Here is a 26,489-nt window from a genome sequence, read left to right as displayed (position 1 = left end):
ACCAAGTTAACTTTTTGACAAATAAGAGCCACGTAAGAACTCAATTGTTTACACTTTTCAGACATACAAGAACCTTTCCAATGACTATGCCCCATAACATAGTGACAAGTTAATACCATTTAATCCATGATTACACATAATATCCATCCACAAGACTGGTTTGCACAACACAATAGGCCACATGTGAGCATGTCCAATGCTCAGTCAAAGGTAACATATATGATCCACATCTCTATGCCTGCTCTCAGAATAAATACATGATCAACAAAAGTCCAACATCTCACTCGAGAGCTTGATGGTGCTAGGGTACACCATAGTGGTGCTACCTTCCATACAAGTCCCTCGTGAATATCCCTTGTTGTGTAAGGTGTTTAGCCTCCAAGAGATAGTCACCACTCATAGGTAGGTAGTGGATCCTAGCTGTTTTCACAGCCTCACATACCTCCATCCTCAAGGTTCCCTACGTCTACTTCCTCGTACACACTCATCCAAACCTGTCTCCTACGTTCTTGGAGAGGAATTCACATTGCAACACAAGACCAGCATACGAAAACAACAAGGATAAACCGGTTTAGCCACCAAAATACCAAAGATTAAAGATAATAATTGTCAATTCCAACAATAAAACAAGAAAATAATTTCCGGATTTGCAACATCAAATCAAGTAAGATCAAAATTGCAAGATCGTGGCTAAACTATCAAGGTCAAAGTAAAATAAATTGCTGGCCCACAAAGAAATAAATAAATAATTAAAAGAAAATCATAATTGCACATTACATCACTACGTGACTAGTAGCTAGCCACCAACGAGGAAGGAAGGAACAATTGTCTAGCTATCCTAGTAGCTCATCATGTGGTGTGGCCAAGTCACACATCCACATGGCATGGCAGTGTGCACCTCGACATCACCCCGCATCATGTCGTCACGTGGCATGGCTCTACACAATACCTAGCGGTAGGCCGCATGGGAATGTCTACTACATCCCGCATCGTGTCTCAGCATGGCATGGCAATACTCCAAGCGGACAAAGCACGCAATGGACGTATCCCGCATGGCAGTGCACCCCACGGATAAGGCACGTGTCGGTCATACGCGGGGTGCACTGCCATGCGGGATACGTCCATTGCGTGCTTTGTCCGCTTGGAGTATTGCCATGCCGTGCTGAGACACGATGCGGGATGTAGTAGACATTTCCATGCGACCTACCGCTAGGTATTGGGTAGAGCCATGCCACGTGACGACGTGATGTGGGGTGATGTCGAGGTGCACACTGCCATGCCATGTGGATGTGTGACTTGGCCACACCACATGATGAGCTACTAGGATAGCTAGACGATTGTTCCTTCCTTCCTCGTTGGTGGCTAGCTACTAGTCACGTAGTGATGTAATGTGCAATTATGATTTTCTTTTAATTATTTATTTATTTCTTTGTGGGCCAGCAATTTATTTTACTTTGACCTTGACAGTTTAGCCATGATCTTGCAATTTTGATCTTACTTGATTTGATGTAGCAAATCCGGAAATTATTTTCTTGTTTTATTGTTGGAATTGACAATTATTATCTTTAATCTTTGGTATTTTGGTGGCTAAACCGGTTTATCCTTGTTGTTTTCGTATGCTGGTCTTGTGTTGCAATGTGAATTCCTCTCCAAGAACGTAGGAGATGGGCTTGGATGAGTGTGTATGAGGAAGTAGACGCAGAGAACCTTGAGGATGGAGGTATGTGAGGCTGTGAAAACAGCTAGGATCCACTACCTACCTATGAGTGGTGACTATCTCTTGGAGGCTAAACACCTTACACAACAAGGGATATTCACGAGGGACTTGTATGGAAGGTAGCACCGCTATGGTGTACCCTAGCACCATCAAGCCCTCGAGTGAGATGTTGGACTTTTGTTGATCATGTATTTATTCTGAGAGTAGGCATAGAGATGTGGATCATATATGTTACCTTTGACCGAGCATTGGACATGCTCACATGTGGCCTATTGTGTTGTGCAAACCAGTCTTGTGGATGGATATTATGTGTAATCATGGATTAAATGGTATTAACTTGTCACTATGTTATGGGGCATAGTCATTGGAAAGGTTCTTGTATGTCTGAAAAGTGTAAACAATTGAGTTCTTACGTGGCTCTTATTTGTCGAAAAGTTAACTTGGTTGTAGAAATTGTTATTTGAGGCTAGTTTTATGTGATAAAGTTTTGTGAAAGAGATGAATTGGTGAAAGAAAATGACCTTGAGAGCATGTTTTCTTGTCATGTTTGATAAATGAGTATGATAACTGTGTCTATATGTATTTTAATTGCTTTAATTTGGTGTAATAAGAAGGGAAAAGTCTCGTAGCTTTACTATAATTGTGTGTAAATTCTAGAACGTTCTAAGATGTGAATGATGTTAGATGCATTTTTGTTAATGGATGATGACACTTGTAGAGGATTTATGAATAATGTTCTAAGATGATGGCAAAATAGTTGTTTGTGCAAATTGATAATTGTTAAATGAGTTTAAGGACTAATAAGTGTTGCAGGACTTCCGTTTAGCTTTGCGACTTCCAGGAGTAAGTCGGAGCCTGGGGGGGAGAATGTAATGCCCATACCCTAGTTAGACTTGTAAAATCCATTTGACCATGATTGACTTCCTATGTGGCATTCTTGAAAGGTAGGTTAACCATGGTGAAATGTGTAGTTTAGATAATATAAATAATGGTGCATACTTATTATTGTGCTTTTGCATCGATTTTCGTGTAAATGTAATTGTTCCTAACCCTTGTGATAAATCTTGAGCTAAGGCCTTCATTGAATATGTATATGTATATGCATGCTTGTATGAATTCATGGGTGCAGGAGATTGCAGGTACAACACCGCTTAGGGCAAGGTTCATCTCCTTTGGGATTTGCAAGGTTGAGTATGCCTCTTTCATCTTTAGAATTCGGATTTGGTGGTCATATAACTCTCGTCTTGGCTTAGCCATGGTTAGGTGAGCATCGTGTGTGGATTCGAGGGGCTTGCTTTTCATTGGGATGTGTGTCGAGAGATTTGGAGGACTTCTTCGATTTGCGTGCCTTGCGCGAGGTAAGTGAGATTTGTTATCCTAAGTATTAAATTCAAAATTTATGAGTAGATGAGCACATTAGTAATTTAGAAATTTAAATGGGTAGCTTCCTTTATATGATTAATCACTAATTTAAGAGATTGCTTTAAATTATTATTGTAGCAAGCTTAAGGTATTTAACTGGGGTTAGTGTGCTCATTTACGCATTTGTAACATTTATGCAATTGTAGTTGAGAAATTAGAATAAATAAGACTCTTGCATTAGATTAGTCATTTATTTAAAAATGTCGCTTTATTATGTTATAGCGAGTTAATTTAATAGCTAATTTCTAAAATAATGAATTTAATGAGTTATGCGTTTTGGAAAGGAAAAATTTAAAGTCATTTGGGAGATAGAAATAAATCACTCATTTTCGTATTTTAAAAGAAAAAGGGTAAATTATTATTATTTAAAAGAAATTATTTCTTTTTTTGCTTGTATAGTTGATATAGTATAAAAAGATTGATTTTTAGAAAATTAAATTAATCAAAACGCCTTACCCAGTCAATAGTTCCGAAATAAGAAGTAGGCCTAAAATTTATAGTGAGAAATTAAAATTTAAAAACGCAATAAGAAATGGAAGCTTTTTAATTTTAAAGGAAAAATGAATAAGAGGGATTGGATAAGAGGTTTCCATTTTTCATCCATTTTATTTTAAAAAAAAATGCCTAATTTCGAAATTGAAAATTAGGGCAAAATTAGGGTTTCTCCTTTTAACCTAGTTTTGAAAACATTTTGGGGGTTCTTTTCTTTTGGGGATTTTTTTTGAAAAAAATGGAGGTGGAAAAAAAAAAGGTGGGAGAAAATGGAGTTCTCTTGCTTGGAGTTGCAGGTGGAGCTCTTCATCAAATTCTTGCCCAGAGTGCGTTATAAGGTAGGATTTGAATCTACTTCTTTATTTGTTTGTTGAATACAAAAAAAAAGTATTATCCATGAATGTTTTGAGGCTTAGTTTTTAGTTTTCTCCCAACCCTGGTTGCTCTTGAATCAACCCCTTGTTCTTGAAGGATTTTGTGATTTTTAAACTTGATAGGAAGTATTCTTCCCATAATGGAGATTTTGGTAGATTCTGTGAAATGAACAGGTCTGTGAAAACACAAAACAAAAGTATAGAAATAAAAACGACGATGCAAAAACGATGGGTTTCATTCTTGTTAAAATTTTATGCAAAAAAATATATATATGGTTTATCTCGGATTGTGAAACAAATCAAAAAAAAATTAAACAAAAAAAAATAATGTAAATTTAGGGGTTTCGGGGGGGGGGAGCCGAAGCTCAACCCGCCCCTCCCCGCGCGCCGCTCGCAGACCTCTATCGGCGCCCACACACAGTGGGGGCCGAAGGGGACTGCGTCTCCTTTGGAGGCCGCAGCCCCTTCCGACAACACTGTGTGGGGGAGCCGTAGGGACTGCGTCCCCCATGGCGGATGCAGAACCCTCGGGCTGCACCCGTCATGGTGGCCGCAGTTCCTAACGACAGGGCTCGGCTAGGGTTTGGTCGCTATCAAATTTTAAATTGGTTTTTTTTTGGGCGGGTTTTATTGTTGTTATTAATTTTTAATTAGTTTGCTTTTGGTAAGTTAAAAAAAATTGGTGTTAGTTTGTTTTATTTTGTACAATCAAAAAAAAATGGATGCTTATTAATGTAAGTATATATTGTAAGGAATATTTTATAATAAAATTTGAGTTGAGGTGTTCATTTTAATAAGTAAGGATTTTATATTTTAAATGTCAAAAAAAAAAGGGATAAATAGGTATGTTAAATTATATGTTAATATAGGTTACATCTAATTAGTATATATACTTGATGACCTATATGGACTTTGCTTTTCTAAATATCATATGGAAACGATTTTTCATTATCTTTACAAATGTTGGGATGTGCATTTAGGCTTTAATTCTTTTAAGTGGGGAAATGTTGGGACTCTCAGTAAGGTGCTAATTGAGTAAATTGGATGGTGGTGTTAGTCCTTAATTTGTTTTTCTGTATGTAATAAAAGCTTAATTTAGCTCGGGAACGTTTTTCACATTTCTTTATTTACTCTTAATTTATTTTGTTCCTATATAGTAATAAGGTAATCCTTGTGTAGTTAGAAAAGGGGCTAGATTATCTTTGTAAAACCATCTTATCATTAGAGGGTATCTAAGGGTTAATTAATTTGAATTGACGTTTATGTCAACTTGAGAAAGTGTTGAATTTACTCGTTAACGCTTGAGCATGACTTATTATTTTGGGATATTTGTTGCGTCTGTTATAATGGCACGGCCTAGATAGGTATGTTGGGTCCCCGTCATCTGTTGCTTTTGTCTAACCAACGTCGGTCAAGTCTTCATTTAGGGTACCACCAATTAAGAAATCCTTGTTGTTTTTGCTTTGAAGTGTTTCAGTTGGAGCCACTCTAGAAGGGACCATTATGTAAACTCCAAAGGAGGTGTCTATTGTTTATTGGTTGAGTCTGCCTATGAGGCAAAGATGTAAAGACTTATAAATTATGTATTCCTAACAATATAATACCAAAGGGGTCTTGCAGTTGAGCAGACCCGGAGATGTAGCCCATTAGGGGTGAACTCCGAGATCATATCTGTGTTATGCGATGTTTATAGCGTATTTGTTTTATGTTTTAAATTATCATGTATGGTTGTATTCTTGCATAAGTGTATGGTGGAAATTTAATGAATTCAAATTTAAGTGCATAACATTATTCATCTGGATAAATGTAGTTATTTAAGTTCATAAAACATTGTGAATTATGGTTATGACAAAGTATTTAAAATATTGTAATTAAAGTTGTGGAAAGAAGTATTTTGATAAGGTTAATTAACCGTAGTAATAGTGGAAAGAATCTTGCTAGGTTACATCAATGAATTAACTTGTTATTAAGCATGTAAATTGACCAAATGAGTAGGGGAAAATAAAGATAGAATTAATGTTATAATTCCTAAGCTGGATTCTAAAGGATAAACATCATTTAGATATTTACTTTTATCTTCTTAAATGAGCAACGCCATGTTAATTAAATCCCGCTATATTGGATGAATATATATATAGTTAATTATGTTGCAATTGTAACCAATAATCCTCACCAAATTTATTTTATAATTGGGTGAACTCAATTAGATATCCATATTTTAATCCTTATAAAAGGAATCCCTCATGATTGCTAAAATTGATCTAAAATGGGAAATAATTGATTTGTTGTTTATACATTAAATCTTAGTAAAAGTATCCCTCGCATATTAACTTCATTTAACAAAAAGAAAAAAAAAGAGTGATATGCAATAAGATAATCGTATTATAATACTAATAGAAGAACCTCTCTATGATCTTATTATTCCAACCTTGAAATAATGAATGTCATCTAGCTAACGATATTTTAATTTAAAGGATGCTCTCGTGTGTCCTAATGCATATCCACCTTAATGAAATAAGTCCATTTATTTGCATTACTAAAACTTCAAATGAATTCTATGGCTACTCACATTTTATCTTTCATATAAGAACTACAACTCATTAGTTGGCTATGCATGAAATCAAAAGAAGGGACCTCACTCTATTAATTGTAGTTAATCCTTAATGAAAGAATCTCATCTGATTAACCATACTTTTAATGTTAAAGGATGATATCGATTGTGAATGGATTCCCTCATCCCAATGAATGAACCTCATTATATTAAACGCTTGGAACCTATTTGGAGGCCTCTAAATGAAATTATGAATTTAAGTGCATTGAATAAATAACCTATCAAAGGCCTCCTAACCACCAAAGTAAATGAACGCTTCAAAAAAATCCTAAGATGTCATATCTTTGAACACATATATAAGCAAGATCTATGCATTATCTCGTAATTAAGATATCTAGTTTAATGGATCTAATGACGCAAGTTGAGTTAGGTGTAAGCTTATGTAATCGCGTTGGGAAACTCCTTAGGATCGTTTTAGCCTTCCGCTGTGTTATCTAGTTAGAGATAACTTTGAGATAACTTCAATCTATCTTAATATTGTAACTTTTCATTAACGCTCTTAATTATTATTTAAAAAAAAAAATTTTACACTCTAATTGAGTGTTTTTAAACTTAAACCCTTAGGGGTTTCCTGGCGGGGCACTACAGACCCTCTCACCTCCTTTAGGCGGACTAAAATTTATTGTGGTTAAAGGACATGATTTAAATCAAGTTATTGGTGAAGCATCGCGAGAGCTAGTCTGGCTTCGCTTCCCTTCTAGGCAGAGAAATGTTCCTACACAACTTTCATTAAAAAAATTTAGCGTTTTAGAAATTTCTGAAGCAGAGCACAAGGACAGTCAATTCCAAGAACTATGGAAGGATGCCAGTGATGTGAGTATCTTCCATTTCACCTGCTTGAAATCATTATTTCGATTGAAAAAAAAATGTTGATATTTAGTGTTATTTCGTCAAATATGACCTGCAGGCTCCTATTCAGTTAAGAGTGTTGGCCATTTTCAACTGCATTAATTTCCAAAGATTTTCATAGTCGATAGGATGTCTCAAGCATTTGAAGAGGTTGCCAGTCTCTTTTGATGTAGCATTAGATTTGACAACCAATTTAAAAGACCATGAGGCCAACAACCTCTATGTGATGCTAAGGTGGGGGCTAATTCATTAGAAACATAGCCGATGATGTGGCATAGAACAAATTTGATATGATCGAAAAATAATGGACATAATTGATATGACTAGAAAATAAATAATCCCAATCGAAGGACATAATTGATATGACTAGAAAATAAATAATCCCAATCGAACTAAAGTGTGTATGAAATTATGCCTTAGGAAGGAACAATTGGCCTGATGATTCTAATTACGAACTAGGCAAGGTGGACCTCATCGAATGATGACATCGGGTAGCAAATGATCTATCTCATGCCACATCAAGTGGCTTCCAAATTATTATTTAAATTGACATGAGAGTTGCAAAGTATGAAACAATTAAAATAGCTACCGTATGAGTAGGCAATATGGTTCACAAAATCATTATAAAGAGATTCGGTCCATTTGGTTCATGCAATATGAAGAGGTGGTGGTCTATAAACACCAAGGTGAATAAAGTAGGGGAGCAAAAAGAATTTTAGTCTAAGTTTTCTGGTAAATAACTCTTATAAGACTGGTTAGCTCTCAAAGGCAGATAACCTGCCTTGGAGAAATCAAAGAGAAAAGACCATGTTGAAAACATTACAAAAGATTAAAAAACTTCCTTGAACTCCCAACATTATTTAAAAAAAAATCTAAACCCACCTTTTTTTTTTATTATTTAAAACAACAATATTATTCTAGAAAATAAATAATTCAATTCACTTCATTATCAGAAATAAGTCAGAGTATTAAATATTTTAATCTTTAATTAATTTTTTTCCTCATATAGATGTAATAACCTTTCAATACTGGATTGTCTTTTCGACTTCCGATGAGGACATAAATGTGGTGGTTGTTCAGCTTCTTTGAAAGCTTATAAATAAGCCCAATTCGAATCCAATTGCAAGGAGTTGGAGAGTTATAGAGTTATAGAGTTACAGAGTTATAGGCATACGCTCCCTCACACAATTGCCTAAATTGTACAGGCTCGGGCATACAACTCTCTTTTACAGAGTTTGCCCAAATTGGATAGATTCTAGGCATACAACTCTCTTTTACAGAGTTTGCCCAAATGGGATAGATTCAAGGGCACACAACTCTCTTTCACAGAGTTTGCCAAAAATTGTATGGTTCTTACATATTTTCAATGAAATGAAATTTTATATGATTTGTTATGTGTTTACAATACCACAAATTCTGCTTTGGGTATTGTCCTTTAAATTGACAAAATAATTTAGATTAGTGGTATCAGAGCCATTTTCAATCACTGCAGGTGCATCTACAGCCAATGAGCTACTGCCCATACTATGCCAAACTCTTCCTTGTCTTCATCTTCAGCAGACGGAAATAGGAAGTTACTACAACATCTACCAAGGAACCAGTAGCTGTTATGCCTCAAGCTAACCAGGCTCCTGTTGCTATAGTAGATCAGGAAGAAGCGATTATTCTCTCGAGAGTCTCACTAGCATTTTCAAGTTACATGGTAGAATTTTATTTGGAAGATGATTGAGCAATGGGGACCATTGCCTTTCAAGAAGGGAGTAATGATAAAAAATAAGTCAGAGTATTAAATATTTTAATCTTTAATTAATTTTTGTCCTCATATAAATGTAATAACCTTTCATTACTGGATTGTCTTTTCGACTTTTGATGAGGACATAAATGTGGTGTTTGTTCAGCTTCTTTTAAAACTTATAAATAAGCCCAATTCGAATCCAATTGCAAGGAGTTGGAGAGTTATAGAGTTACAGAGTTATAGGCATACGCTCCTTCACAAGATTGCCTAAATTGTACAGGCTCGGGCATACAACTCTCTTTTACAGAGTTTGCCCAAATTGGATAGATTCTAGGCATACAACTCTCTTTTACAGAGTTTGCCCAAATGGGATAGATTCAAGGGCACACAGCTCTCTTTCACAAAGTTTGCCAAACATCGCATGGTTCTTACATATTTTCAATGAAATGAAATTTTATATGATTTGTTATGTGTTTACAATACCACAAATTCTGCTTTGAGTATTGTCCTCTGAATTGACAAAATAATTCAGATCATTTTCACTTTTGTAAAAATCTCTTATCATTCTTTGAACAATTGAGCAAACTCCCTTTTAACCAGAACTCTATGATTTTATTTTGGTCAGTTGTCCAAATTTACTTGTAAAAATATTGTACAGGTCAACTTGAAATTCAATCCAAATTCTATGGAATGGACATGCATTTCAAAAATGGAGACGGTGATGGAGGCTCAATTCATGAATGATGTAACCAATTAACAATGGTGTTTAACACATGCACACTTTTCCACTCTTCCTCTTTCTTGAGGTCTATCCGTAACCCTTTCTTCATTACTCTATACCACCTTAAAACATCTTCAATTTCCTGAAGAAAAGAGTATCTCTCATCATCACATGCTACCATTGTAATTATCCATTCTCCTTCACGTATGTAAAGTAAGTATTCTGAAAGTGATTCATTTATGGACTCTACCGGAGTACAGCTATCAACAATAACCAAATAACACACAATGACTGCACTTAATTCTGACCATTCGGGACAAGTTTCCTGAATAACAATTTCAATCCCTACATCGGCGCCAATATTAGCGTCACCAAACATATTTTCGTTTAATCTTGAATCTGCTCCATCCACAGCTCTTCCAATCATATCCATTCCCCATGAGGGCACACTCTGAAATAAAAGACAAAATTCTCTCAGTTCATCCACAGCAAATTATTTTCATTTACAGATTACTCAAACATTACTTACGGAAATATAGACTAGACTATCTTGTAAGAACAAATGACACGTCAATAATGAAATAGAAGACTTGCGTAAAAAATGATACATATGATTGCGTGTTTAAAAGGAGTATTGAAATGATTACCATCAACTTATGAACGCAATTCCGTGTTACTGCACTGTTGCAATAAGAAAGTTTCATAAATTTTGATGCATGCAACTCTTCAAAACCTGTCATGTTCTGTAGCTTCTCACAAGAGTCAATCGCAATCACCTCCAAGCAGCTCATTCTGGGAAGACTTGGCAACTCCTGAAGCTCAGGACAGTCACTAATATCCATCCATGTAAGCTTTGTAAGGTCACCGCTTCCTGCCACCCTTTTCAGTTGTCTGCAACCTTTCAGAGAGAGATTGTTGAGTCCGGTTGGAAGTGCTATGTTCTTCATCATCTCACAATACTTGATCTCTATGATCTCTAGCTTCTCGCAATCTCCCACGTGTAGGATTTCCAGCTTCCTACAATCCTCCACATATAGGATTTGCAGCTTCTCACAAGTGTCGAGATTTGGAAGCCTTTCAAGCTCAGGACACTTACTAATATTCATTAATGTAAGCTTTGTAAGATTACCGCTTCCTAACACCCTTTTCAATTGCCTGCAACCTTTCACAGAGAGCCTGTTGAGTCCCGTTGGAAGAGTTATGTTTTTCATCTTCGAACAATACTTGATCTCTAGCTTCTTGCATCCCTCCACATTTAGGATTTCCAGCTTCTTACAATCTTCCACATGTAGTATCTGGAGCTTCTTACAAGTGTCTATTTGTATCCGCTGCAAGCACTTCAGTCTGGCAAGATTTGGCAACTCGAGCTCAGGACACCTTGAAATGTACAGCTTTGTAAGCTTTGTAGCATCATCGGTTTCTTCTATTCTTTTCAGACCTCTACAACTTTGTACCGAAAGACTGATGAGTGTTGTTGGCAGCATAATTTCCTGTATCCCCTCACAATTCTTAATCTCAATTTGCTCCAAACAGCTCAATGCGGCAAAACTTGGCAACCACTTGGGACAATCATTTATGGACAAATCTTTAAGCTCAAAGTTACCTGACACACTTTTCAAATTTGGACAGCCATCCAATTCAAGATATTTGAACTTTCCACATCCATCAATCATAATCATCTCCAAATAAATTGGACATCTAAATATGGGCAACTTGTCAAGCTTCGGACAGTCACGAATGCTTAATTTTACAAGTGTTTCATAACCAAACCTTACTGTTTTTAAATGTTGACAATCATCAAGCTCAAAATATTTCACCTTTACAGTTCTATCAATTGTTATCCTCTCCAGACTGTTCATACCCCCGAGACACAAATACTCAAACTCAAGGTCTCGGCATTGACAAATGTTTAACAGCTCAAGATTTGTAAGATCAGATAGTCCTGTCAATCTTCTTAATTTTTTACAATTTGTAATATCCAAACATTTTAACGTCTTTAAATTTGTTACATCCACTTGCATAAGATTTTCCAAGTCATGAAGATTGACAGACTCAAGGTTGGGAAAGTGATTTCCATTAATTAATATTTTGGATACAAAATTTTCACTGTTATTCTCTAGCTTTTCAAAGCCACTCATTGGGATCTTAACACTACTAAACTTCCCCCCGTTTTCTAAACTATCGGATTCTCCTAATAAATCTGGAAACTCTTCCACAAAGGCTCGGAAAATCAACAACTCTTTCAGGTGGAAAGGCTCCTGAAATTCAAGATAAATTTGTATAAAGCAATCAGTGATTAAAAAATAGCCAGGAGATAACAATAACACAATGAAATCCATTAAACTATTGCAGGGTCTTTAGTTTTTCATTAAGAAAATCTAAATACCTGTATGCGATTCTCCCAAAACGTTTTGAGTCGTCCACCTATGATTTTAAAAGACTGCAAATTTTGAAGAGGAATCCATGAAGGGATGCATGGTTGTTCTCTGGAATTGCCCTCAAGCTGGAGCCATAGTAAGGAAGCTGACGTCTCAAGGCAAGTAACTGGTTGGCCTAAAAAGAATGTAACCTGAGAACCCATGGACTTGTCGAAAATGGAATGGAAACACCTTATATTGGTTTTGTCGAGTATTGTTTTGAAATCTATTGATTCCTGCATTGCATAGAAGCATCTCAGATTTCTATTTATGTAATATAAAGTTAAGATTTAGAAAATTACAATACTAAGAAGAAAATCTGAAAGCGTAACAAGCATACCAAAGATTTCAGATCTTGAGGACGCCACAGGCGATGAGGAGGGCTGAGCTCATGTGCCATTTCTCTTCCCAAGTCCCTTAAGTGGTCATGCATTATAAATACAAGTTCGCCTTGTACATGCAGATTCCGGAAAATTTCTGTTTCTTCAACAAGGCACCTATCTTTGAGTGTTTCCAATGCATGTCGAGCATTCCATCCAGACCCCTCCCAAACTCTTGTGCTTATGCTTTTTGGTTTTTCCACAAAGAAACAAGCAATATCCATAAAAATCTGTTTTTCTTCCCAATCCAATGCATCAAAACTTACTCTCAAACTTTGCTTTACGTCCCGAGGCAACGTCTTTCTAACTTTAATCAATTCCAACTCCCAGTACTCGTGCGCTCTACCATGAACGTGCCTGCCCAGAACCTGAAGAGACAGAGGTAACCCTCCACACACGTCTACGAAGGAGTCAACCACCTTCTCGTACCCACTATGTGGAATGGGTTGGTCGAAGGCATGCCAACAGAAGAGTTTCCTCCCATCATCTCTACCCATTCCTTTTAAATTGTAACCAACAGTAATTCCTGCAGCTATAAGCACTCCAACGTCACGGGTTGTGACAATAACCAGACTATTACCAGATTTATTTAAGAAATCCATAACTCGAAGAGCATTTAACTGCTCCACATGATCGATGTCATCTACAACAATTAAAAAGCTTAAAAGGGGGCTCCTTTGTAAACGATCTTTCAGATAGGTTGTTCCTTCATCTGTGCTTGTAAAGCTGAGATCACGATCATCGAAGAGGTCTTTTAGTAGCTTACATTGCAAGGAATGTAATTGGCCTGTCACAGACTTTTCTCGCACATCAAACAAAAAACTTGCTCGTTTGTAATCCTCACTCTTTCGGTTAAACAATTCTTTGGCAAGAGTGGTCTTCCCCGATCCGCCCATGCCAAAAATGCCAACTACCTTACTATTATGTTTCCCTTCTCCTAGGCCGCACTTATCTTCAAAATCTTTGACACGTTCATCAAGGCATCGCCTTTCAAAATCTTTGACACGTTCATCAAGGCATCTCCTTTCAAAATCTTCCACAAGATTGTCAAGCCCAACCGGATATTCAGCAACATGCAAACATGTTTTCTTTTGTACTTCTTTTTTGACAGCTTCTACTATTCTGTGACAATCGGCAGCACTGAAACATTGTAAAATAGGAGGATGTCGTGAGAAAAATGTTAAAACCTGATTTGAACAGAGGAAAAATTATACAAAACAAAACATTGTAAAATAAAAGGAGGATGTCACAGGAAAATATTAAAGTCGATTTGAAGGAGGGAAAGATTATATGAGGTTAAACGACCTAATGAAATATTACCTCTTATATTCTTCGCCGGCTGTAAATGAAAGAGATTGAAGGGCTTCCTTCCACTCTTTAAGTTTCTCCAGGTACCTGCCCTTCTTTTCATGGTTAATGAATGCATCAGCGTATCGTCCCCTTTCTATGTGCCGGAGTTCCCATGGCTCCACTTCACAAAACACGGGAATAATTTTAGCCTTGCTTTCTAGCATGAGAACCAGCTCAGCTAAACACCAAGGTGACTCTGCATATCTTTGGGAAAAGATGGCTATGTGTACCTTTGCAGAGCGGATGGCTGTCTCAATAGTGGAAGGAAATGAATTTCCTAGCTCCTTCTCTTGGGAATCAAGAAATGCCCGTATCCCCAACTGTTCAAGAGAGTTGTAAAACTGAGTAGCCAAAGTTCCTTTGACATCGGGGCCTCTGTGGTTGATGAATACATCGTACAATATTAAAGATTCAGAAACCTTCCTTCTTTTGCCGGCGGGTTCAATTCCAGAGAAAGCATTTGATTCCTTACTCTTCTGGTGAGACGAGGAAGACGATGCCATTGATTCCAATTCAAACGCTAGCAACCCATTTGAAAACAGAAAGAAAGGGCACACGAATAGGATTTGATTGCAGTATTCATAATGAAAGACGAGTTTACGTGGAAGAGGATGCTACCCTTGAATTAAATAGATCATACCGCAGGTAAGTTTGGTACATTCCTCTTCGTTTCCTCGAAACATCAAGACAAAGAAGAATAAGGAAAATTTATACAAGCGCCGACCTGGACAGAAACAGGGGAGGAAAATACTAGGAAATTTGGGTTCGGTCTTTTCTTGAAACATTCAAAGGAAAAGAGAGAGAAAATGGTAAGTTGAAAGTAGACAAACCCGTCCACGGACAGGAAGTATATTCGATTTGATTTGGCCGCTTTTCAATAGGATTCTGTCGGCCATCTTAAAGATGATAGAATCCAGGAAGTAATTAAAGGTGCTTGAGGGTCTCCACGAAAAGCAATAAATACTATAAAGAAGATGCGCCGTTGTCATATAATGAAATAAAATATTATAGGTAGACCTCACACTAATATTTTTAAGAAAAAACAAACGTTGGCGTGAGTTCCTTCATAATTTATAATGCAGCATTAAGTATTGTGTATTTTATCTATTTTGGATCTATCATTAAAGGAGGAGAATATACTTTTTCTCTGCCCTTAAACAATAAAATCTTTTTGATATGAACTAATGGCACATGCGAACTTGGTGAGGGTTAGGGGCAACAAGCGTAACAAGAATCAACATAAGCGAATTCACGATCGATGTATCAACCATCATAATCAAAGATTTGGATATATTCAAAGAAACCACTATAATAGGCAAGTTTTTGGGAAAAAGAAGATCTACAATTAGAGATTGGTCAACCTCTCCTTCCCAAAGGCTTCTTTGTTGTAGGTCTCTATTTCTAAAAAGAAAGGGAACTCGCATCCTGAAAAATGATTCTTGGATACTAAGCGATTACCTCTTATATTTACAAACATGGATGCCAAGTTTTAATCATCTGATGGTGGGCCAACATTAAACCACACATAGTAAGCAACATATGAAACCTAGAGAATGTCAGTCAACTTTGAATGTTTAACACTTTTAAGTGTAGAAGTAAAAAATTAGTATGTCTGATTTAAGCCATCCGTTGATGGTGTCTCCAACAAAAAGGTCGATCTAAATCAGATTACATGATCTACTTTCGAGTATTGGTCAGATGAATGCCTATTAAAAATTAAAAACAATATCAAAAATACCTTCGAAGTTGATCTGCAAGATGGGGAAACCATTTTGTATGCTTGTATCAAGATAATATCAGTCATGGAAATGTTGAAATCCGTCATCGAACTACACACATTTTTTAGCACATGGAATGATGGATTAGACATTGAAACCCTCATATTCTTCTTGAGATGTGAAAAAAAGGATCACTTTGAAGCCTCATGCCAATGCCCTCCTCTAGCGACTAAAAATAGCGGGTGCCCAAAGAAGTCTACAAGAAAAAAATTGACGGTGATTTGAACAACCCAAAGGTGAGAAACTCAATATCCCCAAACAATGGCCAACCACAACCAATGGATATGGTCCCATACATAAAGAAAGGTGAAGCAATTGACAAACAAAAAACTATGCATTCAAAATATGAGAATGAAGAAATCATGGATGAGATAGACATTGATATCCAAGAATGATTAGCTAATTTGCATCCAAGTTGTTGATTACATACCCTAACTTGTCAAATTTCAAGTGGTGGTACAAATCGAACTGTAAGGGTTGTTTCCTGTTAAATTTATCTCACTACATATAAACGTTCATAATTACGATAATGTAAAAACAAAAAGTAATAATTTTATATTCATATCTAATGTCTAATACATCTCAATAATATAGTGCTTAATTCAAGTATTAGCACGTGATAGTGATGGAACAATAATACAAAATTTAGACATCACATGTCATATGTCTACCACAATGTCATGTAAAGTACAATAAAAAGATATATATATAAGAAAAGACAGAGAAAATATAGACAATAGGCCTCTAAATACCATCAAAATCAACAATCGTCTGCTAGCTTGAGGGAGAACTTGTCTTATGAATTTTTCTTCCCAACCGTGCAACTTAGACTCCCTCGAAATATTTCATGAAATAAAAGATACCCAACCCTACATGAAAATGCCTAGTTACCTGGAAACAATAAGCAGGAAGGGAACCCTATGCAATCTGATATTGTAACTTGATATATCTGCACACATTGGTTTATATGAAATACATATCTTATTGTTAGAATATGGCAGAGATACACAATATAAATAATTTGCTAGTCTAATTCATCTATTTCAATGAATGCATGACTTTGATCAAAATACTTTTAAAATAACAGAAGATCCCAGAAAGAGGATTGTCCTTTTGCTATTTATCCATATTTAGCATCCATTCCCAAGAATGTAAAGTGGATAGTGCAAGCAAAAGAAAACTACCTTTCTTAAAGAAAATCACTCATGCAAACACACATATACTTTATTCTTTCATTTTTCATGCATATAATAAATGTCATATAATATGCAGAGATGGGAGGATGCTAATAATCACCTACAATTGGTTTCCAACTCCCCACAACAAATATCTAATTAGGAAGATCTTTCTCTCAACTCACCTAATAAGTGACATGACACATCTTTGAGAAGACGACTACACAAAATTGTCTCATTGTCCAAACTAACTCCATGGGCTTATGACACATTACTAAGCCTCTTTCAACCATGATTTCAAACTATTAAACCCTTAATACAACGGTTCCTTCACAAAACCACTACCCGACTTTTAACCTTGGGTTCTTAGTTTTTCAAACATAATTCTCTTCATGTTGACTTTAGAAACAAAAGTAGGATAGGTTCAAATACCCATTTAGAAGTTTCACAACATACTTTGATTTCACCCAAGGTTGTTTCGGAACACATGGATCAAATTAGGACTGGTAAGAGTTTTAGGGACTCAATTAGTTTTGTTTTACAAAGAAACCCCTCCAAAAACTAGCACACTTTGACAAGAATCGGTTATAAAAAATTTCAAACATCACCACACCAAGTATTTCATGGGTTTTGGGAACCCAAACACACCAAGTTTCACACAACACTTCAATTTCACCAATTTATTGCTATCTTCAAACCTGTCACATAGAGATGTCAGGCTAGGACTTCCTCAAACTACCCCAAACTCCATCTTCCTACTCTAGGACCACCAAAATCATTAAGAGCACATTAAAAATTCCCATTCTACCAATTTTCATATAAATCCACCAATGGAAGGGCTTAGAAACTCATTTTGTTTGACAAAACCCTAAGTAACGCAATAGTTTTCAGAAAAAAAGATCAATTTCTCACTCAATATTTAATGGATTGAACTCAAACCATTTCCAAAGGATACCTAGTTCATTCCTCTATCTATCTATATAACTTTCATGTCCGTACTATGCAACCATAGTCTTTACGGACCTCGGGAGCAACAAAAACATAGGAAATTTGCAGGGAAAACAAAGTTCTTATTATTTCTTCACAAAATTCACCAAAAACTCTCCCTCAAAGTTTGTGAGGGCTTAAATACACATTTCCAATTGACACCCAATAGTTCCTAACACTTTTTCAAACATGTAATTGTTGGACACAAAAAAATGCATTTTCGACAACATGACAATTTGCAACGTTGTCAAGCAACTTTTTACAACTTGTCACCAAAGTTGACAACATTACCACCACAAACTCCACATAACTTGTAACCATTAAAAATAGTCCTTATGGACCATATTACAACTAGGCAAGATTGAATCCCATACAAAGAGTCCTTGTCCCAAGATTACATCCATTTTCATTGTTATGACAACAATTGGCATATATAGACTAATTAACCAACATGACTCCTTCAAAGAATTACAAATGATCCATATGACCTTATTCAAACATTGACATGACATAAAACATGAAAGACTCAAACTAGCCTCATGGAGGCCTGAAACACATTGGGTGCCCTTGCACCATACAATCATTCCTATTTCATGAAAAAATACTTTTTAATGCAATCCTATGATATTTGAGCTCTAAATAAATTATTATATATAATCATGTTAACTGAAAAATTATTGACTTCCTACTAAATCATTCCTTTAAAATAAGTAAGAAGAACATTTTCATAATTTTAGATACAAAGACATATGTAAGACTATTTGTATGTATATGTATAGATGTATTTTCATACATATATATATGTTCATACATTTACTCCATCTATTGAGTTTGAATTTAAAATTAAATTTTCAAGTTTGAAATAAAATCCATATTTTTCATATTAAGAATGAGAAATTAGCAAGTATAAGGCACTGCAATTTTGAGTAAACATGTAGATTTTATGTTATATATATTCACATATACATATGTATATATGTGCATATATATACTACATAAAAAAAATAACATAGTAAATAGAACAATATAAATATTGAGATAGCACACATATTATTGGCTTTGTGTAAACAAATTGCAAGGAAACCAATGATAGATCCACCTACTGAAACCGAAGAACTTTAGATCTAGTTAGTGATCTTCAAATCTCACTTCTCACAATTCACCACAACCTTCAGAACCTCTAATTCAACTCCCTTCTTTCTTTTGTTGTCCATATTAATATGTGTTCTGATCCAAAATATCTTATTTCTTTGAATGCTCAATATAAAATGTATGCCCTGCAAAAACCATGTCCTTTGACCTATGGGTTATGGGGATTTTATAACCTATGTTCTGAGCTGAAATTGGCCCCAAAATAGCGACCAACTACATGGAGTTGGGGGAAAATTCAATCCCATGTTTGAGTCAACTCTCTCCCACTTTTCATCTTCTTCACATATACAATAGTTAAAGTGATGTTCAAATATTTTCAACTCCCTTCAAAATTCATGCATGCCTATGTAAAATATGAATTTTGTTTACTTTATGAACAACTCATACATAAAAGAGTTAATTCCTTTATGCTTCATGTTAGAGTTTTAGGTGACTCTACAACACCCCCGTGATCAAATGAAAGACCAAAATAACTTCCATAAGATAATGGATAGAAGATTGCATCATAATGCAAGATGATGATATTGCTAATGGACATAAAAATGTACATAATGAACCTTGCATATATAGACTCTGCAACACCCCTAGGATCAAAGAAAGACAAAAACAACTTCCACAAGAGAATGGCTAGAAGATTGCATCACAATACTAGATGATAATATTTCTAAAGGACATTAAAATGTAAATAATGAACCTTGCATGTACAGGCAAAGTGAGTTAATAAGATGTTGATAAGTGTCATCATACTATGCAATGCACAACCAATCACCCGCATAAGGTGGAAAAGTTATAGTGTGATATGTCCACTATAGGTTGAAGATACACTTGAGGTGGATAAGAGATAATTGATAAAACCACCTAAAATGGAGATTCTCCTGAAGTGTAAAGTGATCACTAAGTAAACTTAAGTGATAAAGTGTAATAAGACCTAGGTGAGGTTATCACTAGGTACAACACCTTAATTACACTAACACTTCATAAATTTTTAAACCATAGGAAGTAGAAAGAGAGACATGATATCCCCCCCATAATAAAAAATGTCCTACAAAAATTGTGAGTGCTTTAAGACAAAACGTAGTCCAATGGCTACAAACAATATTTCTCCCCTTGGGAAGAAGATAGACCAAGTACATATGTAAGAAAGCTTCACATTCTAGATAGGAACTAGGAAGTGAAATCCAAATATAGAATGATGATGTCTTTGAAATATGCTCATGTTTCACCAAGTCCCTAATAGATGACGCCACAAACCAATTAGATACACACCCAAGCATAAGAGAAGGTGATGAACAAGGAACCATTGGAAACTAATTTTGAACAAGTTCCAAAGACAAATATGAAGTGACAATAGTGGTTCCACAACTATAATTAAATAGGAGAGACGCCTCTAAAAACTAAATAGGAGTCTCTAAGCTCGAAGAAGCTATCACATGCTCATGATCAAAATAAACCATGGAATGTGACAAATCAAGTGAAGGAAGAGACTCATGAATGTCAATATCGAAAGATAATGTAAAATAATCTCTAAATGTGATGAAATTATCATAAAAGAGAAGAGAAATCCCCTCAAATATGTCCTCCAAATCTGAAATATGAGATACCACAAATAGAGTACCAATGTCTGGCAAGTAGGAATCCCAATCAAAAACACAAATAGATACCCGCTACTTAGGAATGATGGAGGTCTCTACTGAAGATGGATCAACTACCTCTAGTGAAGAATCAAGAACCTTAGAAGTATCTACAACCTCCAAAGGATCACAACCATGGGTTATCTATTCTGAAGAATGAAAGGCACATGAGAATTGAAAAGAGGACCATTGAGAGATGGTGGAGTATCATGATCACCATATGTCTCTCAAATGTGAGTCCAAAGAGCACGAGGACACTCAAATTGAATAAGAGACTCTAGAATGTCATCATTTACATTTTAAAAAATAACTCTAAAGAATCTAGCTCTAAAGCCTTTTCAAATGCTATACTCACAAGGTGTGCTGGGATGGGGAACTTCATTATACAAATATGGCAATAGATTACACTCACTAAGATGGGTGATAATAAAATAGTGTCATTATTGATAATTTCCCCTCCCCAGAAAAAAAAGAAAAATCCATTATAATAATTCTCCAAAAAAGTTACAAAGTTAGTGAAATCATAATAATAACCTCTAAAAAATAATAAACTCAACTTCAACAAAAAAATGGTGGGGGCTCTATTAGAGGGATGAGTTAGCAGTTACCCCTTCCAACAAAGGACCTCAACCCTTATCATTGAGCCAAGAAAATCAACCAATTAATGGTCAAACCAAATACTAAGCACCTTAGTCAACATGGTCTACAACTTGGTCAAACTACCACACCAAACACCAAATAGTCAAATCACCACATAGGTTTCATGTGCAAGAAAAGGCTTAATATTAACATATTCCTTAACTCACAATATTAATGGGTTATAAAAAATACGATAACCTCCTAATGCCTCTAATGTGGAATAATACATTGTTCCCAAATGCCATAAAAATAAAGCCTTCAAATTGGCCCACCATGCGGCTACTAGAAAAGAGTATTATGTCTTGTTATGCCATGTTTCCTATGCTTCTCAAGAATGTCTCACAAACTCGAGTGGCCAAGATGCTGCATGTTCACCTAATTGCTACTTGTAAATTGCTCTCTAGTAATGCTATAGATCATCCAAGGATATGGTGGCCTATGACCATCAAGGACATAATGAATCTAGTGTGGAAAGGGGCATTCCTTGTTTGAAAGTGTTTTATCTCCATGCAAATGGTATGCCAACTATCTAGGTCAAAAACATATTTGGATGGTCACAATCATTTTCCATAATAAGCTTAATGATTATAAATTCACAAGAGCTCATCACTCAAATATCTTCTACGTTTCGCAATTCCCTTCATCACATCCCCTTTGGCCTTCATCACATGTAGTCCTACATTATTCATCTAAGTATAATGACACACTAAAAATACTAGGGTCATGCATTGCATTATCATCCATCATGCATAACCACATGCCAATCATGCATATATAAGCATAGATCCTGCATCCACATAGGTCAACTCATAAGGCATCATCATCCATACATATTATATATAGAAAGCATATAGAATCATCATATCATGCAGATCATGACATAAGAACATATGCATATAGTCGCTGCTAGGAATAGATCTTATCTCATACATATATTAAAATAAAATGTGTCATATACAATGATGTCAATATCATAATGGCTAGTAAGAGCCTCATTCATCATCAACCATAGGTATCTACATATCATAATACACCAAAAAATGATACAAAATCTAGACTTGATGGAGCTATGGTGAACTCCCACCCTCAAAATTGGTTGGTCTCGAAGGTGTCTAAGCCCCTGATGATGGTTTGATCCCTCCTATCCCCATTGCTGGTGATGGTGGTGGTCTCCCTCCACCTGCCCCTATTGATCATGTTGCTCCTAATGATCTTTCCATCTACCTCTATCTCCTCCATCGCTCTCCCTCATTTGTGTGACATCCCATGTGCCATTCTGTAATGCCTCTCCTGATCAGACCATCTCATCTCAATTGACGTATCCTCCTTGTATCACTAAGTCATCTCCAAATACTTGGTGCCAAATAAAATTTCAATCATAGCAATCACTACATTAGTAACAATTTTGTCAACTTATCAACTGTATTTATCTATTAAATTTTCTACTTCAACTTTATCAACTACATCAACTACATATATGTCTCTCACATTCATCGCTTCAGCTTTATCAACCACATTTGTCTATCACATTTATTGCTTTAGCTTTATCCATTGCATTTTTCTATCACATTTATAATTATGATCCTAAAAATCTATTTGATTTGCCAGGAATGCACCCATAGAAACCATGCACACATTTTCTAAGTAGGTCATGTTATGCCTTGCATACCCACCCCATTATTTTCTTTGGCATGAAAATGCGGGTCCCCTTTTTCCATCTTTTGTTTTCTTTTGTTTTTGCCTTCTTTTGTGTTTTTCCTTTGGATACTCTGAAACCCTAGAACCCCAGAGTTTTGAGGTTCCCTTTTGGTTTCTTTTTGGTCTGCTTTGAAACCCCGGAACCTCAGAGTCCCGAAGTGGTCTTTGTGCCTTTGTTTTTTTGTTGAGACCTCAAAATTTTAGAACCCAAAAATCCCAAAGTCTCTTCTTGTCATTTGGTTCAATTCCTCGGAACCCCAGGAACCCCAAAGTTCCAAAGTCTTGTCTTCTTTGTTGCATTGAAGCCTCGAAACTTCAGAATCCAGAAATCCCGAGTTCTTCTTGTTTTATTGTGTTTTGGTTTGAGTTTTGGAACCTCGGAGTTCTAAAATCAACCTTTTGAGGTCCTTTATTGACCCCAGAGTTTTGGAGTTAGTTGTTTCTTCTCCTTTTCTTAACTTGGGATCCCAAAACCCCGGAATCCTAAAATTAGTTGTTTTGAAGGGTTTTAGACCTGAGAACCTTGGAGTTCTGGAGTATGTGATGATTTTAGAATATGATATAATGACTAATTAGGGATATTTTCTTGCAGGATAAAACAGATTGATGGACCCATCCCCAATAAAGAGAAGGACAAAGGAGGAAGCAAATCTCAACAAGTTGACGATAACAATGAAATATCAGTACCAAGGATAGACTTTGGCATCAAAGCTAGAGGATGAGATTGAGTGGGTAACATATACAGAAATTGGATACATAGAGATTGAAGACATCAAAACCCAATTGGAACCTAAATCTAATACCCTTGAAGCACCATACAGGAGAATTAAGAGATCAGGGTTGGTGGAAGCAACTATATTCCATCAATCTATGTAGTCGCTTGAGCTTATCATGACAATTGCTAAATACTACAAACTAGATACAAGGCAGTGTGTTGATGGGGATGGAAATGTTATTGTAGATTTTTCACCAGACATGATAGGAATGACCTTTGGAATACCAGTGAGAGAAAAGGTCTTGGTGACAACAGAAGAATAGTCCACTTCTCTATTTGTTAAGAATGCTTCTAACTTCAAAATAAACATTAATGAGGCATGGCTAGAAGAGTGAAGGAAAATAGGTCTTAAAGATACAAACATATTAAGAAGAGATTTTCAAGAGCCCCAAAATGACATTACTATCATTTTGAGTAGGGCCTTTAGAAAGATAGATTGCAGACACTTCCACTTGTGGATGTTTCACTATATTACTACAATTTTGACTGGTAAGGAATATTTTGATTGGTCTCAGATTATTTCAAACAATATTCATAATCAGCTGATTACAGTTCTCCAAACAAATAAGTTCTTCATGACTTCTCACGTCATATGGGTAGTGGCACATGTTAAAAAGTTCCTAGGATTGAAGACCGAGGGAAGATTGGTAGAAGAACCTAGACATGAAAGAGTGTGGGAATATTATAGTCTGAAACTACCTATCTCTCAAGCCAAACTTCTTTTCAAGAGACTGAACGATACTTTTATTTATGTTGTGATAATAAAACTAACAAGAGATATAGGATACAGGTTAACCCCAGAGGCAATGCAGATGATTAAAGAATGGGTGTGTTGGTTCTCACAAAACCAATGATCTACTTACCTTCGAGTCAGTGGCTTTACAGGCAACCCATTCCTATTGCCAAGATATTGTAGTAATAAAATAATCGTATTGGAATATGCCAGGCAATTGGTTGGGCTACAAGCATTATTGACACTGAAGCACAAAACTAGAATCACTCTGTCTATTTCTCTAGAACACTAAACATGTCCTAACATAAAGGCAGCTAAGGTACCAGAGTAGGAACTTCAGGATTTGAGCTTGAAAGAGTTTAATTATTTCAAAGAACAATATGATCCATATGGAAAATTGAAACAATTGATGTCTATTTCTTAAAAGGGTCACAAGCCGTCTTTGGAAGATTTTTGGGCCAATTTGCAAGATAGTTTTGAGGTTAGAGAGAAAGGATATTATAGGCTGACAATACCTCAGATTAGAGATTTTAAAATTGAAAAAAATATTTGAAAGGAGTTGAGAGATTATGGAGAATTGTTGGGTCAAGTGTTCAAGGAGAATGGGATCGATAAAAGGGCTCTCACTCTTGTTAGATGGTTGACTCCAAAAGAACTTGATATTAATTTTGTTACTAAGAAGGTGGTAGAAAGAACCCAAAAATGACTTAATTTGTGGATTCAACCAAGTGCCACCAGGGAAAAGAAGAAAGGGAAGGCTACTAATAACCCTTAGACCAAAGTACACAAAGAATATGCAAAAAGAACAAGGTCTAATTCAAGGAATAATACTTCAACCAATCTTGATGAGATAGTAGCTCCAATTGATGAACGAGAATTAAAGAATCAAATGGATGCTAAAACGAGAGAATATGAATTATTGAAGCTTTTTGTGGATCATGGGATTACCACGAGACTAGAGGCTATCCCACAAGCTTCTATTACTCCTATTGTCCCTACAATTAGTATAGTTTTAGGAGAAGGTATCTCCCAAGCTGAAACTGCTGAAGCATAAGCTCCTTCTACCTCTCAAACTAAGAATAATGAAGTACAACCTCCTCTTCCCTCTTCAACACAACAGGCTACACATCCTCCAGTACCAACACAAGAATGGTTTATCATCCATAATGTTGAAACTGGCTCTAATGAAGATAATGAACCAATTGTAGTTGTAGAAAAGAAGAGGAAGATTGAAAAGAATTCAAAAGAACCACAAGAAGAGCCTACTGCAACTCAATCAAAGAAGTGACCCGAAGCTACAAAAGAACCACCTATACAAATGAAACCAATGGAAGTTCATGTATAGGTTATGGGAGAGGAGACACATGATGAGCATGATGAATAAGATGAAAGGATGGTCCTTACTCCTCAGACTAAGAAATATTTCTTCAACAGTTGGGGGAAATGAACAACAGGATGAAGAGGAAGTAGAAAGACCATTTGAAGAGGAAGCTTCCAAGAAGTTAGAAGAGATAGCAAGAAAATGATGACCTGATCTTGATCAGGCACTTCAAGCAAATCTTGCTCAACAAGTTTCCCAATTCAAACAGAAACCACCAACTCCCCCACATAAACAAGAAGAACAAAAGGATGAAGAGAATGAAGAAAAAGAAGAACAAAATTTGGATTCTCATAGGATCACTACAGAAGTAATGGTGCAAGGGGAGAAACATGACGACTCTATGCCATAATGGTTAAATTTTACTTTCAAGAAGAAGTCAAAGGTCGTTCTCCATGATATAAGTTTGTAGGAGGCAATAACTAAATCTCTAAGGAGAGTAAAGAGAGCGAGAAAAAATCATCATCTCTCAAGG

At 35.9% G+C, this 26,489-nt stretch overlaps 1 protein-coding gene across 1 annotated transcript; it reads right to left on the bottom strand.

The window, feature by feature from the left end:
• Positions 1-9,934: 9,934 nt before the first annotated feature.
• On the bottom strand, positions 9,935-14,571 carry LOC131856363 (disease resistance protein RPV1-like). The gene is made up of 5 exons (XM_059208126.1): positions 14,039-14,571; positions 12,679-13,858; positions 12,308-12,574; positions 10,569-12,179; positions 9,935-10,372 (listed from the first exon to the last, which is right to left on the bottom strand). Exons 1-5 carry the CDS (start codon positions 14,569-14,571, stop codon positions 9,935-9,937), a joined length of 4,029 nt encoding a protein of 1,342 aa, XP_059064109.1.
• Positions 14,572-26,489: the final 11,918 nt, after the last annotated feature.

This window comes from Cryptomeria japonica, chromosome 7 (assembly GCF_030272615.1).
Source record: "Cryptomeria japonica chromosome 7, Sugi_1.0, whole genome shotgun sequence".
NCBI classification, from domain to species: domain Eukaryota; kingdom Viridiplantae; phylum Streptophyta; class Pinopsida; order Cupressales; family Cupressaceae; genus Cryptomeria; species Cryptomeria japonica.
This window is presented reverse-complemented; position numbering and strand designations above follow the sequence as displayed.